The sequence below is a fragment of the Megascapheus bottae genome, chromosome 1 (genome assembly GCF_031878675.1).
Source record: "Megascapheus bottae isolate mThoBot1 chromosome 1, mThoBot2.hap1, whole genome shotgun sequence".
NCBI lineage: Eukaryota > Metazoa > Chordata > Mammalia > Rodentia > Geomyidae > Megascapheus > Megascapheus bottae.
Window position 1 is genome coordinate 48,180,565 of NC_143509.1, and position 24,626 is coordinate 48,205,190.

General features: G+C 34.8%; 1 protein-coding gene across 4 annotated transcripts in view; it reads left to right on the forward strand.

The window, feature by feature from the left end:
- The first annotated feature begins 1,513 nt into the window (after nt 1-1,513).
- Nucleotides 1,514-24,626, forward strand: part of Tp63 (tumor protein p63) — a 197,291-nt gene continuing 174,178 nt past the window's right edge. For all 4 annotated transcript variants that reach the window (XM_090343805.1, XM_090343814.1, XM_090343823.1 and 1 more), the window contains exon 1: nt 1,514-1,575. In XM_090343805.1, the coding sequence (XP_090199931.1) occupies nt 1,514-1,575 (62 nt within the window). The remainder of the gene's footprint in view (nt 1,576-24,626) is intronic.

Consider the following 24,626-nt stretch of genomic DNA (forward strand, 5'->3'; position numbering starts at 1 on the left):
GGCATGTTTGTGAATTTCACAATTCACAGATGTTAGACACTCTCCGGCTAAGTAAAGGAAGAGAATGTCAAGTTTTAAATAGCTTCTCCCTGGCTGAAGCAACAAATAAAACATCTTTATGAACACATTTTGAAACAGAATTTCTTATAGGGAAATGTCAGATTTCTCAGAAAGGACTGCAGATTGTCTCACAACTCTGGCATTTACTGATGTCATGAGTTTACAGGTGTCCTGTGATTTGGGAACAAGCAGAATATGTTTACTTGTCATGTTAGTGACACTCAGGAATTATTTTTTCTCCTGGTAGGACTCTAACTTAATTTTTGATTCATATTTCATTCAGTTCCTAAATTCCAAGAACTGAGATTTGTTTACAGTCCACATGCAGAAAGGAAGGTGGTTATTTGTAATGTAGACTTTTCCTAATACTATGTTAATTCTTGAATTTATGGGTTTTATTCCCAAATAGATCAATTCAAAGCCAAACCATGAAGCAAAAATGAGACTTACGAGTGAGGCTGATAGAGACCAAAATATACTAGAATGACTTCATACATAGGCAGTGTGAAATAACTTAGTCAACTTCAAAATATTCTAGAAATAATGTGACTTCTTGTCTTAATGGGTTGTTAAGAAAATTACTATATATATATCTATAGGTGTGTTTAAGGTAGGATATTTAAACTGTTTGGTAAAGGTTATTTTATTTAGGGCAGGCAACATTTCTAAAGAGATGTGAATGGATATCTCTTTCTCTTAGTTAAGAGGAAGAGTGAGTTCTAGGTTAAATATAATCAAGGAATTTCCCTGTCTTTGCTATTTGAGATTGTGACCACAACAGGCGGTTGGCTGAAAGGGTGGCTGAAGTGGGGGAGGGAAAACAGATTAAACACACACACACACACACACACACACACACACACACACACACACACACACACACTCATTTTCCTAAACAGCTTTGCAGAACATTTTTGGCCCCAGAAGAAGGGACAGATATCCTCAAATCAAATCAGTACCCAGACACAAGGAAATCTAATTTAGCTGGAGTGAGATGGCCACTCCTCAGACTTGTTACAGAAGTCCATGCTGCTGAAATTAAACTCTGATGCCATTCATGCCAACATCCAATCAGGAGAGAGATCAGAAGTTCAGAGATACCTCCAAGTCGCTAGCAAGTGTGGCCTCTCTATGTCAAGGTCTCTAAAGCCGTGGGAGAGTGGGAAAAACAACTTTAGTGAGGATGCCCAGCTGGTAAGAATCAACTGTTTATCATATTTTAGTCACTTGAGAAATCTCATTGGCTAACTTGAAGAAGGCTCCGCCTCTTTGCAAATATGTGGGGAGAGGTGGGGGGCAAGGGAAGGGAAGTATCTGAACTTCTATGTCTGATGGCATCTGACCCTATTGCTTTCCACCTCTTGGCCATATATCTATATATCTATACACAGGTATATGTGTATGTTTTACATAATTGCTCTCCACTTGTTGATATCAAAGAGAGTTGGAGGAAATGAATTTTGAAACGTCACGGTGTGCTACCCTACAGTACTGCCCCGACCCTTACATCCAGCGGTGAGTTTAAGTGTGACATACTTCTATAAAAACTTAATTGGAGTACCTTGTATGTGATGAATGTTTCTGCCTGGTTAAAAAAGGAAACTCCTGCTTGTTTACTAAACACATGGATATTATTTTGTACTTTAGGTAGACTTAAAGTGGTCTATGAGCTTCTCTTCTAGATTTCTCATTGTGGTTATCTCTGGATAACTGTTTGAAATCACTTATTATTATTATTATTATTGTATTATTATTATTATTATTACCATACTGTAGGATTGAAAAAATCTATTAGATGCTTTTCTCAGCATCCACCCACAGAAGAAATTGCACTGGGTAGAGATACAATGATCTATGGAAAATCTCTCAAATCAAAATAAACACTGGATAATGCTGATTTGCGTGTTAAAGTAGATAAAATAGCCATTGTTACACAGAACAGATGGTGGCTTGTCATTTTTAGCTCCAAGAAATATTTTCTTTTGGAAAAAAATTGTTTAATAACAAACATCGTCTTTTGACAAATCTGACTTTTGAAACTTGTGATTCTACTGATTTTTATTTGTGTTTTCGAGAAGAAATATTTGCTCAGCACTGACAAGGAATATTAGAGTGAATGATATGTGGTGTGTGTGTGCGTGTGTGTGTGTGTGTGTGTGTGTGTCTGTATGTGTGTGAGGGGAGACTGTTTTAAATTAGAGTTTGCTATTTTTAAACTGGTAAATGAAATATGAACAGTGTTTTCCAGTCATAGAGTTATGAGAGTTATTCAAAGTCGCACAGAACAGTGTGTGTTGTTAATATAACCAAATAGTTTGTACTTTATGCAACTTATGAGAGAGTTCTTCTGAGTGTGGAAAACAGCAGGGATGGAAAGGGGTTAAACTGACATTTGCCACCTGTGCCTACTGGAACTTCATACTAGAAGTGGGGTCGAGTGGCCCTGGCTGGAGCTCAGTAACTCTTCTATTGCCTAGCAGATTAGGAAAAGACCGGTGATCCACTTTCTTTAGCATGATTTGCCACCATGTAATAACACTAGTGTTTAGTGCTATGCAGATGCTATTTCTCTTCCTGGGACTGTGCTGGTGAGCTTTTTGAGAAAGCATATAAGGACAAGTAAACCATGAAAGCTAATGGAATGGGGAAGACAAGCAGAAAACAAAGGGAAGAAGAGGAAAGAAAGGGAAGAAGGAGGCAAGGTTGTGAGTGGTGCAAAATTTGAAACAGGGAATGTGATTGATGCCCTTGATTCCCAGCTTACTATCTGCAATAAACAATATTAGACAGAGAGAGAGACAGACAGACAGAGAGAGAGAGAGAGAGAGAGAGAGAGACAGAGAGAGACAGAGAGAGACAGAGAGACAGAGAGAGAGACAGAGACAGAGAGACAGAGAGAGAGACAGAGAGAGAATGGTTTTCCTGGAGTTTAGATGATGTGGAAACAACATTTAAATGGAATTGGAAATGGGGATTGATTAAAAAGTTATAAAAAGCTACCCTAAAGATGTTCTTGTTCTCAACATTATACTAATCATTATACTAATAAATTATACTTCTAGGGATATAATTGCGATGGACATGAGGAATATATTTTTCTTTGAAATCTTTCCTAATTAGATACTTCCATCCACAATAGAATCAATAGAAAAAATTTTTCTATTGACTAGCACATTTTCGTCTGAAGGAATTTCTAGATCTGGCTGACAGAAGCCCATAAGCATAATTTAATAAAGAAATTGGGGTTTCATATGAAACCCAATTTACTAGTTTGTGAAGTCAACACAGTTTCATATTTTACTTTTTAACATATTAAAAATTTCTGGATATTATTAGGGTTTTTTGTTTTTGTTTTTTTGTTTTATGTTTTTGTTGTGGATCATGGAGTTTTAACTCGGCCTGGGCACTGTCCCCAGAGCTCTTCAGCTCAAGGCTACGGCCTTACCCTTGAGCCAAGCCCATTTCCCATTTTGTAGGGTGTTAATTGGAGATTAGAGTCTCAGGTTCTTTTGTGCCAGGCTGGCTTTGAACCTTGATCCTCAGATCTCAGCTTCCTGAGTAGCTAGGATTACAGGCATGAGCCACTATGCCTGGTGGGATTTTTTAGTTTAAAATTTTCTCTAACTTTCCTGAACTGTAATACTAGTGAGTATCACTTTTGAGGAAGACCCAGGAGTATTTGTGGAGCTGGGACTGTAACTCAGGAGAGTCAGGAAGCATCCATTTATGTAATGAGCTATTTTCCTCTCTACTGTATTCCTTTCATTTATAATAAAAAGTTAATCATCAAATGATTTGGAGAAACGAAAAAGAATGTTTGCTACTGACATATTCTGTGTATAAGGCACTGTGAATCCAGTGAGTAAAAATCTGAGACACAGTAAGAAACACCTGTAATCTCAGTACTTTGGAGCAGAGACAGTAAAATTCAAGGAAAGCCTGAAGTATGTAGAGAACTTCTATCCAAAAGGGGGAGAGAGAGAGAGAGAGAGAGAGTGAGAGAGAGAGAGAGAAGAGGAGAGAGAGAGAGAGGAGAGAGAGAGAGAGAGAGAGAGAGAGAGAGAGAGAGAGAGAGAGAGAGAGAGAGAGAGAGAGAGAGAGAGAGAGAGAGAGAGAGAGAGAGAGAGAGAGAGAGAGAGTGAGAGAGAGAGAGAGAGAGAGAGAGAGAAGAGAGAGAGAGAGAGAGAGAGAAGAAAAAGGAAGGAACAAAGAAAAGAAAGCAGGGAAAAAGGAAGGAAGGAGGGAGGGAAGGAGGGAGGGAGGGAAAGAAAAAAGAAGAAAGAAAGAAAGAAAGAAAGAGAGAGAGAGAAATAGAGATAGAGAAAAAAGGGAGGGACAGGGCAATTGGGGAGGAGGAAGGAAGGAGCAAAGAAAGGATAAGATTCCCAAAATGTGTCTTTATTTAAACCTTCAAAATATATACTTAATAGCAGATATATTTTTCACAAATATTTTAATTATTTTTCATAAACTGGAAGAACTGAATTAGCATAATTCCATCCATCTTACTGCATAAATAAAGTGTACCATAAGGAATTTATACACAGCTATGTATTGAAAATTTCTCTTTCTGGCTTTTAATGAGTGAATGGATTTGACTTCGTTTTTCTAAGCAACCTTGTAGTTCTCAGTTTACAAAATCTATTTTAAGAAAGACCAAATTTAATCATTCCATGATCATAGTCATCTACATACTTAAATTTATCTTTCTTGACCTTGTCTCTAAAAAGAAATCATGAAAGAGATTCTTAACAACGACAACAACAAAAATTAGAAAGCAGGATTTCTTGGTATTTTTAACTCTAAGCTGCTTTAATTCATGAATTTCCAGTCAACATGAAATATAATAAAATAACATACTATTTTCATCCTTGCTGGATATTCATGTCCAAAAAGCCAGTTTAAATACATAGAAGCTGATGATTCAGGTGAAAATGAGATTTCATCCTTCCTTTCACGGGTTGTTTTGGAGGTTTGGAAGACTTTTTGTCCTTTTTTTTTTTCTCACCTGACATAGCATGCAGTTGCTTGTATTCTGGATAATAATTTAGTCTTTCTAAAACTTTTCTGAAAATAAAAAAGGCAGTTGAAACTATGGATCTTAATATATTATTCTTTTGATAATACTGACAATTTATGTAAAGAAAAAACATGAGGACATAATGGTTATGTGTTGTGATATGAACTATTATCTTAATTTTAACAAAAAAAATCTCAAAGCATGGTGAAATGATTCAAGATTAATAAATAAGGACAATGAGACTGGTTATCATCTCTTTATAACCAAACCTGATGTATATTGTGTTTGTGGTTTCTTTTCCTTTTTCTTTCTTTTTTTCCTTCTTTCCTTCCTTTCTTTCCTTTTTTTTTTTTTTTTTTGGCCAGTCCTGAGCTTTACTCAGGGCCTGAGCCCTGTCCTTTGGACTTTTCTCAAGGCTAGAGCGCTACCATTTGAACCTCAGCACCACCTTCCAGCTTTTTTCTATGTATGTGGTATTAAGGAATTGAACCCAGGTCTTCATGCATGCTAGGCAAGCACTCAAGCACTAGGGCAAACTCCCAGCCCAAGGTTTCTTTTCTTAATTAATACTTAAAATCAATCTAACATTCAACATTTTAGAAACAAACTTTTGGTTGGTTTAGGGTATAAGGGATCATTATATATTCCCTTGTAGAACATTATCTAGTTTGTAAAGTGTAATTTTTTTAACTAACGTATTCTGAGATGGATTAAAATAGTTTAAATTATCTTTTCAAAAAATGAATAGCTATAATAATAAAAATATCAAGATTAAATTTAGAAACAATGTGCTTATCAAGGCCTAAAAAATAAAAGTAAACATTAATTATAATTTGATTCAATTGTAAATCTTTTGTATTCCTTTTGTTAGAGACTCAAAAGAAGCAAGAAAAAGCTAAAATATTATGTGAGTAAGAAGTATTTCTTGCACGGATTACATATTTGTTGTGAATTTTATGTCTTTAGTAGTTAAAGTTCCACTTAATTAATAGTCCTTTCTAAATAGGGGCCTTGTTAAGATCCTGATAGGGCCTTATTCTCTCTAAAAGACAGGTTTAAGCCCTTTATTAGGCTTCATCCACTTATGGCTTCATGTCTGCCATTATCCTACTTTCTCTAGTTCCTCAGCAAGCTCACTTCTGCAGAATATATTAGCAGTTCCTCACACTTCTGCTTTTCTGATGTATTCAGCCAATGGAATATGTCAGCAGTAGATGGAAACTCAGAAAAAAAAAGTTCAGATTCAGCTTTGTGTTAAATGCTATCAGTCCTGTCAAAAGCCCTTGCCATAGATTCAAGACTCTTGAATAGAACAACTATTCTTCACCCTTTCTTCCTTTTAAGCTGAATGGTAGAAAAACACTTCTAGCTACTACTGATTCCAGAGAGTAATGTTATTTTTTGGTTGGTCGTGGGGCTTGACCTGTGGACCTGGGCACTGTCCCTGAGTTCTTCAGCTCAAGGTTACTGCCCTACCACTTGAACCTCAGCCCCACTTCCCTTTTTCTAATGGTTAATTGGAGATAAGAGACTCATAATCTTTAGTGCTCAGGCTTGCTTTGAAACGCGATTCTCAGATCTCATCCTCCTGAGTATTGCAGGCTAGAGCTACCATGCCCAGCTAAGTCATACTAGTTCTGTTATCTTTAATCACTTATTTTCCTGTCAGAATTATAACAAGAAAAAATGATAAAATACACCAAAGGTGGTAGCATTGTGATATAGTCCAGTTTCCAAAGTAATTGATTACGATGTAGTATGATTGTGAATGTTTGTGTGTTGGTCTTGGAGTTTGAATTGAAGGTTTTAATGTTGTCCTTTTGCTTTTAGTGTCAAGGCTAATGCCCTATCACTTGAACCACAGTTTTATTTCTGTCTTTTTAGTGGTTAATTGGAGATGTCTTTCCCCCTAGATTTCATTTTTTTTATATTCTGTTCTTACATCACCTTTACAATAAATAAGTAAATTAGATAAAGTAAATACCAAGATAATTTTACTGTAAAGGTAATGAACGAAAGTAAGGCAATGTATACATATCTATGAGTCTTTTTTGGGGGGGACTTTCCTGTTCAAGCTAGCTTTGAACCATGATCCTCAGATCTCAGACTCCTGAGTAGCTAGGATTACAAGTGTGAGTCACTGATGTTTGGCTCAATATTATAGTTTCTAATGGAGGATAAGGAGTTTCTCTTAATGGAGGATAAGGAGTTTCTCCATACCAGCTCCATAATGAGCATTAAATGTTTTCCTACTGATGAAAAGAAATGTGCCAACATGCTGTGCTGTGTCTCACTATTAATATTTAGTAGTAGAAGCAAGGAAGGGGAGAGAAAGCATTAGATATAAATGAATGTTGTCACAATTTATCTACAGGCTCTAATGGTATGAATAAGATGTGATTAAGAAAAAGTGCTTTAAGCCTGATACTGGTGGCTCATGCCTATAATCCTAGCTACTCAGGAGACTGAGATCTTAGGAACCATGGCTCAAAGCCAGCCCAGTGTGAAAATTCATGAGATTCTTATCTCCAATTAACCACCAGAAAAAACAGAAGTGGCCCTGTGTTTCAAGTGATAGAGAACTAAGGACAATTTAAGATAAAGTTTCAAAATGCCTAAAGAACCAACCACAGCAAGCAACCTGCAGAGATATATGTTCTCATTTCCGATTTTCTCAAGTATGGAGAGAAGTATGTTTTATCAATAGTTGGCAACTAGGATCTGACAGTTTTGATGGAACTTTGGAGAAACACCTCTCGACCTTGGTGCTATAAGGTCTTTTGTTGGTCATTGGTTCAGGATGGATACTTTCCTTTGAGAACTTGGTCATAAAAGCAAAAAACACAAAAAACAGGATTTTTTTAATCCAGAAATACAGATTATTTGGTACACACCTAGGACTTTGTAGCAGAGAATTACAATACTGCAAAACCTAGATACATAAGGTCATATAGGAGGAGACTAAATGAAAGGATCTCTAGGATATGGAAACAAGAACTTTATCTTGAGTGATTGTTTTTCATAATGTACTATGTTATTTCTCATTCCTTTGTTGTCCTTTGATTAATCTCATATTGTTACTGTATCTAACTTTGTTGCCTGGTATATTGTATATATGTTTATTTGAAATAGAAAAAGGAAGGGGGGAACAAGATGATTGGGAGGGGGGTGAGAGGAAATGAGGGGAAAAAAAAACATAAGAAGGAGTATCAATGTGTTAGAAGTAAGGCACCTATTACCTAGAGATGTAACTGTAACCCCCTCTATACATTACCTTGATAATAAAAAATAAAATGAAAAAAAGAAATCCAGATTATTCTCTTATTTGTACATTCAATTTTGAAAACTAGTACCTACAATCAAGCAAATTTAAATGCACTTTCGTAATAGAAACCATCCAAAGGTAGCCAGAGATAATCACGGATGAAGATGTAGTTTTCCAGAGACTTCATGTGCTCACTTTGACTTAAAAGCCAAATGGACTGGGAGATTAATGTGGCAAATTTCAATTGGTTTCAGAACAAAGAAAGCCAAGTTTCTGACTAGCTGTTTTGAAGCTCAAATTTGTTCTGACAGGGTTTCTACCTCCTTTAAAGAACTCACCAAGAATAGTCCTCAAGCAACAAGAGATGGATGGATAAACATTGTAATTACGATCAAAGTCCAAAGACTCCTGTGTGTAATTATGCGCTTCTCAGACTGGGAAAGACACTTTGTTCCATTTAAAAGAGGATGCAAAAAAGACAGAGTGATCTGTACTTATTGGTTAGGCAAGGTTTGGGAAATGAAAATTATTAATATTTGTGTTTTACCTAAGCCACAATATTTGGTGGGGGGGGTAATTTAGATGGAGAAAATTAATTATCCTTTCATTCTCTTGTTTATTCTCATTCTTTTCATTCTCGCACTCAGTTCTAACATTCCTATTATGAATTTAGATACTTTGAATTAGATTGTAATGTCCTGGGTACACACAAAGTAGACACTCAAAATTTTTTGTCATCTGTGAATTTCCATAGCCTTTTGCTTTTATTTTGCTTGAGGAAACAATCTATCAAGTTGGGCAGCAAACATGCTATTTAAATGCTATTTAACTTAGGGAAGTCACTCATAATTGAAAGCAAAATTAATATTATCCCAATGTTAAGTCAGAGAAATCTGTTATATTGAAGAAATGCAAAGTAGAATTTTGCCATAATTTATCTCAGCCTCATTCTTACTCAATATGAATTTTTATTTATTTATTTGTATTTATTTTTGTGTGCTCACACATGTGTATGCATGAGTGTGTGTGTGTGTATGTGTGTGTGATTGTGTTTGTACATGCTGGCATGTGGATTTGAACTCAGAACCTAGGATCTGTCCTTTTGCTTTTTCAGTCAGTGCTGACTCTCTACCTTGAGTTATACATCTACTTGTAAGACTTTTGCTTTTAAGACAACCTAGTGTCTTGTGAGTATCACTGTTACATTGGTTCATCCTTTGTCCTTATTTCACCATTTTCGTCATTCCCCTTACTTGCCCCAATCAGATAAATGTATAGATAAAGACATAGGTACCAGAATCAAAAACAATGACTACAGGGCATTAGTAACCAAAGGAATACAAGAACTTCAAACAGTACATTAATAATAAAATCAAAAACAATTACAACAATAAAACACTCTTGTTTCCATATCTTGGCGTTCATTACAATTAGCATCATTTTACACAGTCATATGAAGTAAACCAGACCCCCAAAGAAACACAGCCGCCACAGTTTCTCTCATTTGTAATAATTAGTATATGTCTAGGGTAGTCCTAGCAGAGGATCAATATAGTTCAATCTTTATGTTCATTAACTTTTTACATACTTAATAGAACATATTCCTTAGACTACAGTAAAGACACCTACCTTCTTTCTAATTTTTCCATGATTCTGTACCCACTTGTAAACTTAAAAATGCTAATAAAGTACCTATTTCTATTCTATTCACTTTTGTTAAATGTTTGCTCTCTGAACAACAGGTGTCAACTTTCTCCTTGACAGGATCTTTCCCAACTAAATCTATGCAACTCAAAATAATTCTAATATGAGAATTGGTATGCCTGTTTTAATTAAAAAAAAAACGCATACAGATTTAGATAGCATCCTAAGAATAGTGATTATAAGTATTAAGTACTATAATTTTTATTTTTGTGGATGAAGACATTGATGGTACGTGGTCTCTCCACAGCAGAATAGTCAGCCGTTGGTGGAGAAGAAGTAGGCTCTTCCTACTATAAAGGCTTTTAAAATATTTTATATATTTTTATTATCTTTACAGTAGTGTGCCAAGGATTTGCCATTCAACAAAGTAGTTATTCATAGCATTGTGATGAAATGTCACTCCCTTCAACATGCTGCAGAATCTTTTATATGTTCAGTGCTTTTGCTTTCAGTAAACTCTAGATAAGAATACTTTACAAGTTCAATGAAATGGATAATTCATCCCTCCAAATTTCATAATGTGGCAGTGAGAAAAAATTATCAGGTTTAGGTGAAGATGTATACTTTCAGGTTATTCTATTAGTAGAAACTTAATGAGCCAAATTTGTGCAGAGTTCTTTTCTACCTCGAAATGAAAGTCTTCACTAGAATAACATTGCCTTTAGAGACAGGGCTTCAATTTTGAAAACAAGGAATTTTTCTGTGGGGAAACTTGTAGCAATTTATTTCAAAAACTTCTTTTAAATTGGTTCAAACTAACACTTTGGAGACTCTGTTTAAAATTTTATTAAAGATTTCAGCTCAAATACTTTATTTTACTTTTTTTTACAATTTTGTTTTTATCTTTAAGTAGTTATACAAAGGCATTGCCATTCAACAAAGCAGTTTATGAATGCAACACTTCTTGATCAGTCGCTCCTTCGACATTCTCCCCCATCTCTCCCAACACACACCCTTTCCCTCAATTTGTTTAATTTTGAAGAACATGATTGAATTTTATGACTGTATCCCCCTGTCCTCTCTTCCTTCATGAACACATTCCACTAGAAAACTATTGTATTATGCCCCCAAATGAAATCTTTAGAGCAGTGGAAATAGTAGTTCTACTATTTCCACTGCTCTAAAGATTCATTTGGGGCATAATACAATAGTTTTCTAGTGGAATGTGTTCATGAAGGAAGAGAGGACAGGGGGATACAGTCATAAAATTCAATCATGTCTATCAAAATTAAACAAATTGAGGAAAGGGCTCTTTCTGAGACTGGAGAGATGGGGAGCCCTGTCGAAGGACCAGCGATCATAGATCAAGAAGTGCTGTGCTTAATATAACCTAGCCTTAGTGAAAGGCCAAGGACACTCCTAGTTCCACCCTACTACTGCTAAAAACAATAACTGGAAGTGGCATTGTAGCTCAAGTGGCAGAGATCTAGCCTTGAGAAAACCCAAGGACAGTGCTCAGGCCCTGAGTTTAAGCCCCAGGGCTGGCAAAAAAAAAAAAAAAAAGCCAAAAAAAAAACCCTTCTTTTCTTAAAGTAGACACACAATACATTTTAAATATGTTAGACAAATACCTTGCCTTAGAAACGATCATACCTGCATTGTGTGTGTGTGTGTGTGTGTGTGTGTGTGTGTGAGAGAGAGAGAGAGAGAGAGAGACAGAGAGAGAGAGAGACAGAGAGAGAGAGAGAAAGAGAGAGAGAATGCTAAAATCTATCTCTTTCAGCATCAGATACTTTTACATTAATGCAGAACTAGGTGTTTTGTTATAGAAAACAAAATTGAATGAAATGTACACTAACTGTATCTATATCCAACTGCCTCCCTGTTTCACCACTGGGAAATCTAGATTGCTCATCTGACCCCTTGTTTTCAGAACTCCATGATGGCCAGACTTTGCTGATCTCCTGGGGTCCTCAAGCTTGTACCTCAGACTTGTACTCCAAATATCTGTCAATGGATTATCTCTTGTATTTTCCTTGTCTTTGATGTAATTCCCCAGGCCCTGGGGTTTCCACTTTCTGTTCCAGAAGCCACATGGTAGTGGTCAGTATTTTATTATAGCTAGTCAAACTATTTAGTGTAGTAGAAATCTGAGAACCTAACTATGTGTCTGGTTAGGGGGAAACATTGTGTGCAGTTTGGTATTCCCTATGAGCATTGCGTAGGCATTTTGCTCATAATAATTTAATGAATGATTGAAGCTTTTGCCTACATTAACAAATACTGTGTTCTCTTCTTTCTTTCCTACTTCTTTTAGGGCATACTCATTTAAATATTTAATCATTTAATTCTATCTGCATATATTCTATGTCTTATATTGTGTAGAATACATTTTAAGTAGGTAACAAATAAATGTTTGATTTGATCAAAATGCTTTTATTCTATACTTTTCTCTTATCCTCCAACTCCTCCACGCATGTGTACATATACACACACACCTACATAGACATACATGTATTTTCTTTCCATGACACATTGTTGCAGATCAAGTTCAAACCCAACCAGAAAATATAAAAATGATGGAAACTTGATCTGGGATTTCCCTTCTGATAGTCAGAGAAATGAATTTTAGGAGGACCGTGTGTATGGCTTAGTGGTAGAGTGCTTGCCTAGCATGCATGAAGCCCTGGACTCGTTTCCTCAGTCTCACAGAAATAGAAAAAGCTGGAAGTGGTGCTGTGGTTCAAATGATAGAGTGCTAGCCTTGAGTAAATAAAGCCCTGGGACAGCACCCAGGCCCTGAGTTCAAGTCCCGGAACTGGCAAAAATTACATCAATCTTAGGAAATAAAGGTGAAGATGGAAGTAGTAAGAAAAGTATTTTTATTGTTTTTGAGACTTATGGTGGCTTCTGACTAGATTCATAATTTATTCTTTGATAAAATGGCTTTTATTGCTATTAAAAATATGTAGAATGATTTCAGTGTGAATATTGTTGGAAACCAAGGGCAGCCTGGGTCTGGATGGACTTCTCCAGTCATTACCTGAAGAATGCCATTCAGCTTCAGCCAATGAAAACCCTGAAATAAAATTGTCAGGTGAAATAACTAATGCTACTTTTGGCAACATCATCTTGTGTATCCTTTTCACTGAGCAGGAACAGACTGTAAATAATAGTATTTCTAGCACTCTGTCACCTTTGAGAACTCCAAAGGCTTAGGCAAGCAGATCCTAATGTTCTTTGCCAGTTTATAGGTGGATAGTTTCTTCAGACCGTAGACCCTTGGTGTCTGCACTGATTTGATTCCAAGAAGTGTGCTCTTGAGTAAAAATTATGAATGCTTTGTCAGCACTGGACTATGGATGCTGGCTTTTTTTCCTCCCAAAATGCTACCCAATTTCCATTGAAGAAATCATCTAAAATATTCTATTTAGTTAAGATATTATTTTTTCTTTATTTTGGGGTTATCATTTGCTTTGGGGGACACACATCTTCACAAAATTAAGGGTGGGAAACACTCAACAGGTCACACAATGATTTACACACAACTGATTATAGAGCAGACTTACTAAAAGCTTTTCCACATAAACTGACCTGTGCAATGCACATAGGAATCAAAGATTTTTGCCCGGGAAGTCTTTATTGTTTTCACTGTCATTTCTTATTGTGCATTGTCAAACTCACTGATACTTGATCTAGAAATTAGGCCAGCTCACTACAAAAATAAAATGAGCAATTTCTACTACTGACAAAATGCTTCAATATAAAATCTTAAGCTGATAATGATATTCTTTGATTCTGGTCTATTTTTTGATGGGTTATGCCCAAAACATTGTAAGTCTTCACTCAAATACCAAATTATGGTAAGGGGACCAAGGAATAAAACACTAGGTGACGTTAATTTGACTAAATGATAATAAATACACATATTAATTACCATGGTGAAAATCATTCATCCAATTATTATATCCTGAAAGAAACTCCCTTTTACTCAGAAAATGAAAATTAAAAACATATGGTAACTGACTCCATAGCACATGGCAATTTAGGAGGAGAATCTGGTTTTAGCGTGAATATGGCACAGAGTTTAGTTTTCTTAATCATTCACCTATCCTATTAGTAAGTTTACAGATCACCTTTGTGCAAATTACTTGTAATTGTTCAGGTTTTGTCATGTAAAGTTTTTTTTCATATAGAGTAGTTAAAACTCAGAGATTTTTTTTTCTTGTTTAGATAAAATAAAGGATAGAGAAGCAATGATTTGCTCAAGGACCTAACTAATGTCAACATCAGAATTACATTCCAGAAATCTAACCAACAAAACTTGGTTGTTAGACAATTATTTATTATTACTGTTCATTTAAACAGTTTTAAATACAATTTATGTGTCAGACTATCTTCTAGGCAGTAGCGAGCAAAAACTATCACATAATTGCATTGCTTTATTGCCCATGCTTATAATTATTGCCAAGCAATTTTTGCTTTATTTTTTATTTTGCAGATTTTTTGTCATTTTTATTTCAAAATTGTAAACTTAGACCAAAAAAATCTTCCATAAATATAGTTATATACATATAGTATAAATTACTTATAAGCTACATTCTAATTCTATTAGTTTTTAATTATTATTCTTAGTAGTTTAAAATTTTTATTTTTAGTATTATCTTTTAGCATATTTTGCTATCTTTCAGTAGTTTATTATCTTTTAGAAATACTACATTTAACGAAGTAGTTAATGAATACAATGCAAGCTGAACAGTGTCAGCCCACACCAACCCTTACTTTTCTAAATTTTGTGACTTATATAATGAGTCTATAACCCTGAACTTCAAGGGATCTATAGATTCCTCTCCCAAGCTACTAGAACAGATTTTAATTTTTAGCAAAGTTGCAGGGTATAAAAGTCAACTCACAAAAATCAGCAGCTTTTCTGTATGTCAGCAATGAGAATGTCAAGAATGAAATCAGGAAAGCATGCCCATTTGCAATAGTCTCAAAAACCAAACACCCAGAAATTAACTGAAGATGTGAAGGAATTCTCCTGTGAAAAGTTTAAAAATTTGAGAAAGGAAAATGTGGAAGTTGTAAGGAAATAGAAAGACCTTTCATGCTGCTTTGGAAGAACTAACATCATGCATTAGAACTATACATTCATTCTGCCTAGAATCACATAATATTTTGAGTAGAGATGGATATCTGAATAAAAATGAAGCAAAGCAAGAGATCTATAGAGATAATGACAGCATTAGAAAGAGTGCTGTGTGGTATGTGATGATTTTCTAACAAGGCTGTGAGACAAGTGAACTTTGACTTTTGGACATGGATCTGAAAACAGTGAGGCTATAACTTGGTAAGGAAAGCACATTTCAGATAGGGAATATGAGGAGCTCAGAGTGCATAGAACAGAGAGAGATAGGAGATAAGGACAATTCTAAGGGAGCAAGATTATGGTAAGAAGAAGTTAGCATTTATTTTTCCCTTATAAGGGATTTTTTTTTATCTTGTATTTGAAAAAATCACTAGCTGGGTGTTGGGTGGTGAATAGATTACCAGGACCACATCTACTGGCTCTTATTTTGTATGAGAGTTGATGCTCATGTTTTAAGGCAATAAAGTGTGGTAGGGTGAGAGAAAAATGTCAATATTCACCAAGAAAATTCTTGAGCATCGTGAAGATAAACCTTATCCTGGATCTGGGTATTATCTGTTGAGAGAGATAGAGAGATCATTATGCTAAATGAGTGAATACTTGTCAATCCAAAGTTAGCCTTCCATCTTGAAAGTTTAGAAGCCCAATGTGTCAGTACAAGGCCAATTTCTTGTTTAATGGAACACTCAGAAATTGAAAGACAGCACATTGTTTCTTATAGAAATACTGTTGTCTCAAATAAGCTTTTAGACTTCCTGTAGACATTTTGTAGGGGTCACAACAAACTAGACTCCAAATGTTGTGGATTAAATATGGCATGACAGAGAACTGGATACCTAAGTAATTTGAAAGTGTAGCATATTTATTTCCTTATAACTAATGTTGTAAAGAAATATCCATTAAGAGATCATAGAGATACATATATTCTGGTGTGGCACATACATATGCCACAACAAAACTGGAGGTCCTATAGTCATAATATATTTCTCTTTTAGTTTCTTCTCTCCTAATGTGTGTCACTGGTGTGACACACACATTCTTCCTTTTGATAAATTAATATAGGTATCAATAAACTGTATTTTGGTTTTGGCTTGAGATTGTTCTGACTCAGAAGATCTGTTATACTTTCAATTTGCTGGTCAAGAGAAAACAATCTCCCTTCAGCTTTCAAGTTATTTTTACTGTATGTCTCCTTGTATAATCCTCCTAAAATTCTAGTCAGTTGAGTTATCTGATACATTAAATTGATTTAATCAAAATAAGTAGGTGTGTTTCAAGTCATGTTACATGTTTATTACTCTTTTGTTAATCATTGTATTTAAATAAATCAATTTTCCCAGTGTCTTATTAAAGTGTAGATGAAGCCACAGTATATGAAGTCAAACTTCAATGAACTGTAATGTTAAGCAAAATTGTTTTTTTTTTTTTGGTCATAGTTATTTGCTAAAGCTAGAAATGTGTATGCCCCATTTGCCAGCAAAATGTTTGGCAATATGAAACCACTTGAAGTATTCTGCTAAATATATGGACAGAAATATTTACTTAAGGAAAAGAATGCTGCTACTGAACTTAAGAAAAGTTGCCATCTTTCTATGGCACCAACATGAAGGATCTAATGGTACAATGTAAGGTTTGGATTGTTACATGTGAATGAAATGTGAAAGAAGACATATTTCCTCCATATGCAAGAGAAATATAAAATCAGTTTAATACTAGATTAAATGACTTTTGTTTACTGGCTTAAATATTGGGTTATTTAAAGATGTCATCTTGCTATTTCAAAAATTTACTGAGAAGTAAGAGTTTTGTGTATATATTTGTTCTGTACAAGTTAATTTAAGACTAAGTTTCAAATGAATTTTTTTTCTTTGCCAGTCCTGGGGCTTGAACTCAGGGCCTGAGTACTGTCCTTGGGCTTTCTCAAGGCTAGAGCTTCATCACTTGAGCTACAGCACCATTCCCAGCTTTTTCTATGTATGTGATACCAAGGAATTGAACCCAGGGTTTCGTGCATGCTAGGCAAGCACTCTTACCACTCTTACCACTCCCAGCCCTCAACTGATATTTTTTGTAGAATAAATGTGTTAGCAATGTCTACCTCTGGGAGATGTGCATTCTCCAATATGACAATGCTATGAAGGCAGTCACAAAGATCAATGTATCTAAAAGAAATGACCAATAGAATGAAGTGAAAGCAGGCAGCAAATGTAAAAGACCTTACATGAGTTCAATAATGACTTAGCAATTTAGAAATTCCTGATGTACCCAGATTCCTCACACTCAGATTACCCTATAAAATTTCCTAGCTCAATCTTTCCATGCTGTGAAATTCAGTTTCCATTGTCACCTGCCCTCAATGTAATTTCTTGCTCAACTTTGTGAGCTGGAAAGGTTTTTAATTGGACCAGCCGAGAGAAGCCAGATTTTAGCCTTTGTATTCCACTGTAAACATCGGAAGGGAAATCCTATTCTTAAATCCATAGCCCTGAAAGAGATTCTGTAGTGAATTCCAATCCTTGTTTCTAGTAGGAAATATTGCTGAAACAGATCTATTTACAAACTTACAGAATTTGGAAAAATTAAAGAAGTATACGTGATTACTCTTAACTGATTTTTAGCTTATTGGAATGTAATGTAAGAAGAAATGAGCTACCTCTGTCTATAACAGGATGCTTCCTGATTTGTTGCCAATATCTTATAACAACTGAAAGAAAAATTGAAAAAGCAACAGTTTTTCTGCAATATATCAGAGAACTGAATTGCTTTCTTCAGTTATATTATTCAGTCTTTGGAGACTGGAAAGTTTATGCTCCTAACTAATGTGTGCCACGAAAAATACTAAATGCTTTCAGTTCTATGTCATAGTGGCCATAGCTAAAATGAAAGAGTAATCTATGGAAGGAATTCAGACTCATGTCATGACTCATGGTGTCTATGTCAAAGAAAATGTGTTTTATCAATGAAAGACAAAGGAATAGATTTAGCGAAACATTATCCTAAACTAAAGCATCTTATAGGATCTCAGCTTAACTTGGTGACATGCTCTTCTTTGTAGTCAGTCCACAAAGTTAAGTTGCAACAGAACTAAAATGAATTATTGACCTATCATTTCATGAGTCTTTATATAATTATTATTAACATATTAAAATGGGAGCAAGTAAGTGATGTAGGGTATTTCTGGGCTGAATTCCAATTGAGTACCTCCTTTAAACAAGTAACTCACAGCTTAAAATGAATACTATGAAGCTGTTTTGGTGAGTGAGTTCAAGCGGAAGGTGGTAGGTAGATGGAGAGGAGAAGGGTGCGAGAATACAGTCATGTTATTCCATGTACGTATAGGGAACTGAAACCAGGTAACTTAAGGGTATGACCTCTTTATACGACTATTTGAGGATAATTTTTAAGAAAGCAAATGAATGAAATTAACCTATATAATAAATAAGAGATATGAAGGTCAGAAGAACGTTCTCCAAAGATAAAAATAAATATTTTCCCCCCTTCAGTGAGAATTTGGGTCTTGGCCTCATATGTGTCTCAAGCAAGCATTTTAACAACAGTGAGCCCTCATACATTTTCATTTTCACTTAAAGTAGTAAACTTTACAATTGGAGATGATGGTCAATATGATGCAGCATTTTCTCTATATTTTCTAGTTGAGGTAAGTCATGTCTTTGTGATATACTGCTTGTAGGAAACAGAGTCTGAGTGATTCAAAACTTTTGGTCCTATATCTTATTGAAGATGCTACTTTGAGTTTCATAGGAATATGAAATATTCATAAAATATGAGAGTAAGACTTATTGTGTTGATTTTCCCTCTTAATTTATAAGATATTTTAGGGGAAAAAAGAACAGAAGACTAATACAAGAGCATTCAGTGCACCTGTTAAAGGAAGTGGGAAATGTGAAATGATTCTAGAGGAAAGGGAGGGACTAGATGGTTGGGAAGGGCAGTTAATGGAAATGATGACGGAAAATGAAACACTGGACTCATAGACAACACATTATAGACCATTGTATAACCTTTTGATGTTTAGAAAAGAATTAAGTTAAATTTAAAGGAGTATTTTAGTGATATCATGCCATTGTTCATTTTTGTACCCAGAAAATATAATTATCATTGTTTTGTTGGGGGCAGTCTTGGGACTTGAACTCTGAGCCTGGGTGCTGTCCCTGAGCTCTTCAGCTCAAGGCTACTGCCTTACCCCTTGAGTCACAGCACCACTTCCACTTTTCTAGAGAGAAGAGTCTCACAGTCTTTAGTGCCCAGGCTGGCTTTGAACTGCGATCCTCAGATTTCAGCCTCCTTACTAGCTAGTATTACAGGAATGAGTCACCACACCCAGCTCAAATAACATGATTATATTTCTTGCATTTTTTTTTAGTGAATGCAGCAATAACATTTATCTTATGTAATTGTTAGTGAAACTCGGTACTAGATACATTCTCATTTCCTTCTACATCTTAGTCTTTAGCTGGGATTTACAAGAGGGCACACAGTGTAAGGCTGTAGTGTAATCAAGGAAAGAAGATAACTCCAAACAGTGTTGTGTGGGAGTCGACATATACCCCATAATGACAAACTGTTATTGTAAGACATTTAAAGAGTTAATAGTAAAATGAAGATATTTGTAATCAAAACTTTCTTGTCTGCTCCGCGCTCAATGACATCACTTTCATACTTTAAAATTGATTGTTGTGTGAATATTCATGAAGCAAGAATTGTCATAATAATACAATTCAGGAACTCACCCACCAGAGATCAAGTTGTTAAATATGTATCAGAATGAAACTAGTAACAAAGGAATATCACAATCAATGGTCAACACTGCTGGATATGATATGATATCATATTTGTACCTGTTAAACTGTTGTATATAGGACTAGGTCATGGTTTGGTATATTTTGTGTAAACGTTCCTTATGTATTTGATTGTAAATAGCTTACAGAAAAGGTGACATATTGACAGCCATGTAATTTTCTTAAAACTAAGAGGAGACATGTCAAATGTAAATGTGCTGACCATATCAGAGAAAGAAGAGAAGAACTTGGTGATATTATTGAATTATTCATTCTAGAATCAGACATTTTGCTCTGTCAAGATAAAATATGCTTTAAAGATATCTTCTATTTGGATATATATTATTTGCAGCAGAAAGTAATCTAATATCCTAATTGCTCTTTTTATAGATTAAAGTCAGCTAATTTCTACAGCCAAGACATTTAGGAAAGTTCATTTAAGGTCTTATTAGCACTTCTATTTTGAAGACTTGCCTTTTTTATTTTTAATTTTAAGTACAACTCTGACTTAATTATAGCTTCCTGTATATGAACATGTTATTTGAACCTAGGTTCTTTTCTGTGAGATGTAACCAGAAAAGAACCTTTAAAAAAGTGTGAGTATGCTAAATGCATACTCATATATTTAAGTGCACTATTGAAGATGACAATCTAATAAGTATCATAAACCAGTTTTTTTTATTGTAATTAGTAAAAGGTTTACATGATATTTGCCAGATAGAAGGTGCATTAATTCACATACATTGATACCCTTTCACATGTCTTGGTACCCATTACCCTCCCCCCCACACCCCCCACCCGTCTTGGTTTTCCCCCCTTCCCTATCAAATTTCAAATAACCAAATACAAATAAATTCAATATATCAGATAACAAAGTGAGATACTATAACAATATGAGATAACCAAGGGACAGCAAAGGAGATGAGAGACAACATAGTACATTAAGGACAGCAATCATTCGTTATATGGCTTCTGTTTCAATATCCTGGAGGTCCTTTCAATTAGCTTCATACTATATGGCCTTATGTATCAAGATTTTGCTCTATTGCAAATCTCTGCTAGTAGAGCCCAAGGTTTCTACTGATTATGACGAATGAGGGAAACCATTGAGCCTAAGTTCCTTTGAGTCTGGCTTACTTCACTTAATATGATTTTTTTCTAAGTCTTTCCATTTCCTAACAAATGGGGCGATGTCATTCTTTCTGACAGCAGCATAGAATTCCATTGTGTACAAATACCACAACTTGTTGATCCATTCATCAACTGAGGGACATCTAGGTTGGTTCCATATCTTTGCTATGGTGAATAGTGCTGCAATGAACATTGTTGTGCTAGTGGATTTAGTATGCCCTTGTTTCTGGATGGTTGGGTAAATGCCAAGTAGTGGAATTGCTGATAAACCAGTTTTTCTTAGCAAAGGAATCCAGTTCTTCAAATAGCTACTAGGTTGCTGTTATTTTTAAAAGTTGTTGCAGCCATATTTATGAAATATATTAGTAAGCACAGATCCGATTTGAAACTGATGAATACCATTGAATCAAATTTATTTTTTCATATATTTTTATTGTAATTAATAGAAGGGTTACATTATATTCACTAGATATATAGAAAAGAACCTTTAAAAAAGTGTGAGTATGCTAAATGCATACTCATATATTTAAGTGCACTATTGAAGATGACAATCTAATAAGTATCATAAACCAGTTTTTTTTATTGTAATTAGTAAAAGGTTTACATGATATTTGCCAGATAGAAGGTGCATTACTTCACAAACATTGATACCCTTTTTCATATCTTGGTCCCTATTTCCCTCCTCCATCTCTGCCCCTCATCTGGTTTTCCCCCTTTTCCTACCCGATTTATTTTTATAACTTCTTAGGGATTCTTTTATTTATAGAAAGAATACAAAGGGCCCTAATTTTATCCTAATATTTTATTTGATTAAGAAGGAAGTAATCATTCAAGTACCATGTATAACACCCTAAGAATAAGTGGACAAAACTAACATCAACTAGTAAAAAATAATTATTTCTGGCTAATATTTCTTCTATGTAATAAAGGACAAAGAATAAGGTGAGCATGACAAGTAAGCATGACATACACATTTTAGCCAAACCCATAAAATTGAGAGTTTTCAGTATCATTATTGTGAGAGAGGAATAAGAGTGAGGAGTAAAGGACATTAGGCTAATATTAATAAATGGTATCAAATGGGTAAACAATTTATTATTATTATTATTATTGCATAGAGTATAATATTACCTATCAGTTGATTTATCTTGTGAGATGTTGCCTCACAGAAGAAAGTCAGCTGAAGAAATTGGGAAAAGAAGGATACATTACTCTAAACTCAAGCTCCATTATATGAGTATCTCATGTTTATTTTAAGTGTAAATTCATCGATGCATGCATTTGCAAAGAAAGTGGATTTAATCCTTTAAAATGACAATAGGGGGGCCGGGAGTTTGGCCTAGTGGTAGAGTGCTTGCACGAAGACCCGGGGTTCGATTTCTTGGTACCACATGCATAGAAAAAAGCTGGAAGTTGTGCTGAGGCTCAAGTGGTAGAGTTCTAGCCTTGAGAAAGTCCAAGGATAGGGCTCAGGCCCTGAGCTCAAGCCCAGGACTGGCAAAAAAATAAACAAACAAACAAACAAATAAAGTGACAATAGGGGAAGTTAATCTGGTGACCATATTAAAACACTCAAGTATCAGAAACAAAACATGAAGGATTATCCCCAAGCCCCTGTTTTCCAGAATTGGAGAGGCTTGTAATTCTCTTTAGAAGAGGAATACTTACAGAAAGTGCTCAATGATTGTCTCAACAATGAGAGAGAGGTATGAACTCCAGAGATTGACAGTTTCAGAAGACAATAGAATGGACTGTCACCCACGTTGCTGAGATCTATAAGGATGGGGCACTTGTAAGGAGGCAGAGGAGCTGGGTAGGAACTTCAGAGTCTGTGTCTAAGGGATGATCTTCAAGGCCAGTGTCTGTCTAAGGGCTGGGTTTCTCATATTCAGAAAGAGTCTTTGAGAAGGCTAACTAGTAACTAAATATTAAGCGTGTGAGAGAACAGGGACTGAAGGTTTAATAGTTCAGAGAGAGTGGAGCTCTAACTCAGAGTGTGGAAATCTAGTCAATATCTCAGCATTCAGAATTCAGCTGAGATACCAGAAAAGACCATGCAATGGAGGAGAGGTTAGCAGATTCTTTTCTGTAAACAAATTGATAGTAAATATATTGGAATCTAGGGGTCATACGATTTCTGCTACTTTTACTTAACTCTGCTTTTGTGGCATGAAAACATCTCTACACAATTCATAAATGAATGGGTGTAACTATGCTCTAATAAAGCTTTAATTATGAAATTACCAGGTGTTTGTCCGGCTTTGACCTGCAGGCCATAGTTTGCTGACTCCTGTTACAGACCTGTATTATACCTACTTATTAAAGCTTAAAACTCAGCTTTGATAATACCAGAGAAACAGTTTAAGACTTAAAGCCTACCGAGTTAGAGGAACTTGAGAAACAGTGTTGGCATTACAGTAAGATGTCCTAACAAAGCATAAAACTAAGCTAGTAGAGGTGCAAAGTAAATCAACTTGTTTCTTGGACAAAAGCCATAATTTTAAAAGATAAACAATATAATCCAGTAAATGTATAGCATCACGTTGTTTTAAAATGACTACATAGGAGAAAAAAATAAAGTTAACAAGTGAAGAATTTCAAAGAGTCTTGATATTTTATTTAGCAAATAAAAATTTAATGTGAGTTACGGTTAATAATCTTAAAAGACAAAGGAAAAGAAAAATGTACTCTTAATATTAGTCATATGAAGAATCTAAATAAAGGGCCAAGAGAAGTTTAAAAGGAAATGAAAGCAAAAATACACAACAAAAATGCAATAACTGAAAACTTTGATTACCATATGAGCTTTATAGATGACAGGAAGTAGAAGACCATATTAAATAAATTTGAAGCAGATGAAAAATTCTTCAAAATTTAAAAAGAATAAGGTTGAAGAAAAATGAACATCACCTCAAGAGCGTATAATATTAAAATTTAGAAATATTATATTTAAATTTTAGAAGGAAAAGAAATTGATAATGAGTAAGAAAATTGTGTAAGTGATTTCTGTGGTGTCATCAAAATTCCATGGAAGACAATAACTTATAACTCATTAAAAATCCCAGTAACTCAATGGCAGTGAGGGGAAGGAAGGAATGGGAGAGAAAGGAGGAACAGCTAATATTAAGCAATAGGAAAAAAAATGTACATATCACCCGATCAGGATGAAAGAATTTTATCAATAATATTCAGAGTTCAACTTTTTCCTAAGTAAAAATTGAGCTTTTTGTATTTTATATTATTCATAAGCTTTTAAAATCTGGATGATGATTCTTATCAGTGTGAATATAACATGATTGTGTATGTAATTACCCAATCTCAATAAGAATCTGAGAAAACAGGAAGCAGAAAAAATGTATACAGTATCAAATGCGTACATACTACAAATATATTTATGAAATAAAAAAATAAGCAAAAATTGCTAAAGCTACCAGAAAAAGTAATGAAAATACTATTCACGGGGGAAAAAAAAAACACAAACATCTAAGTGGTAGCTTATATTTCATTAGAAAAAGAGAAGTCCAATTATAAAATGCTATCATTTAAACAGCAAAAGAA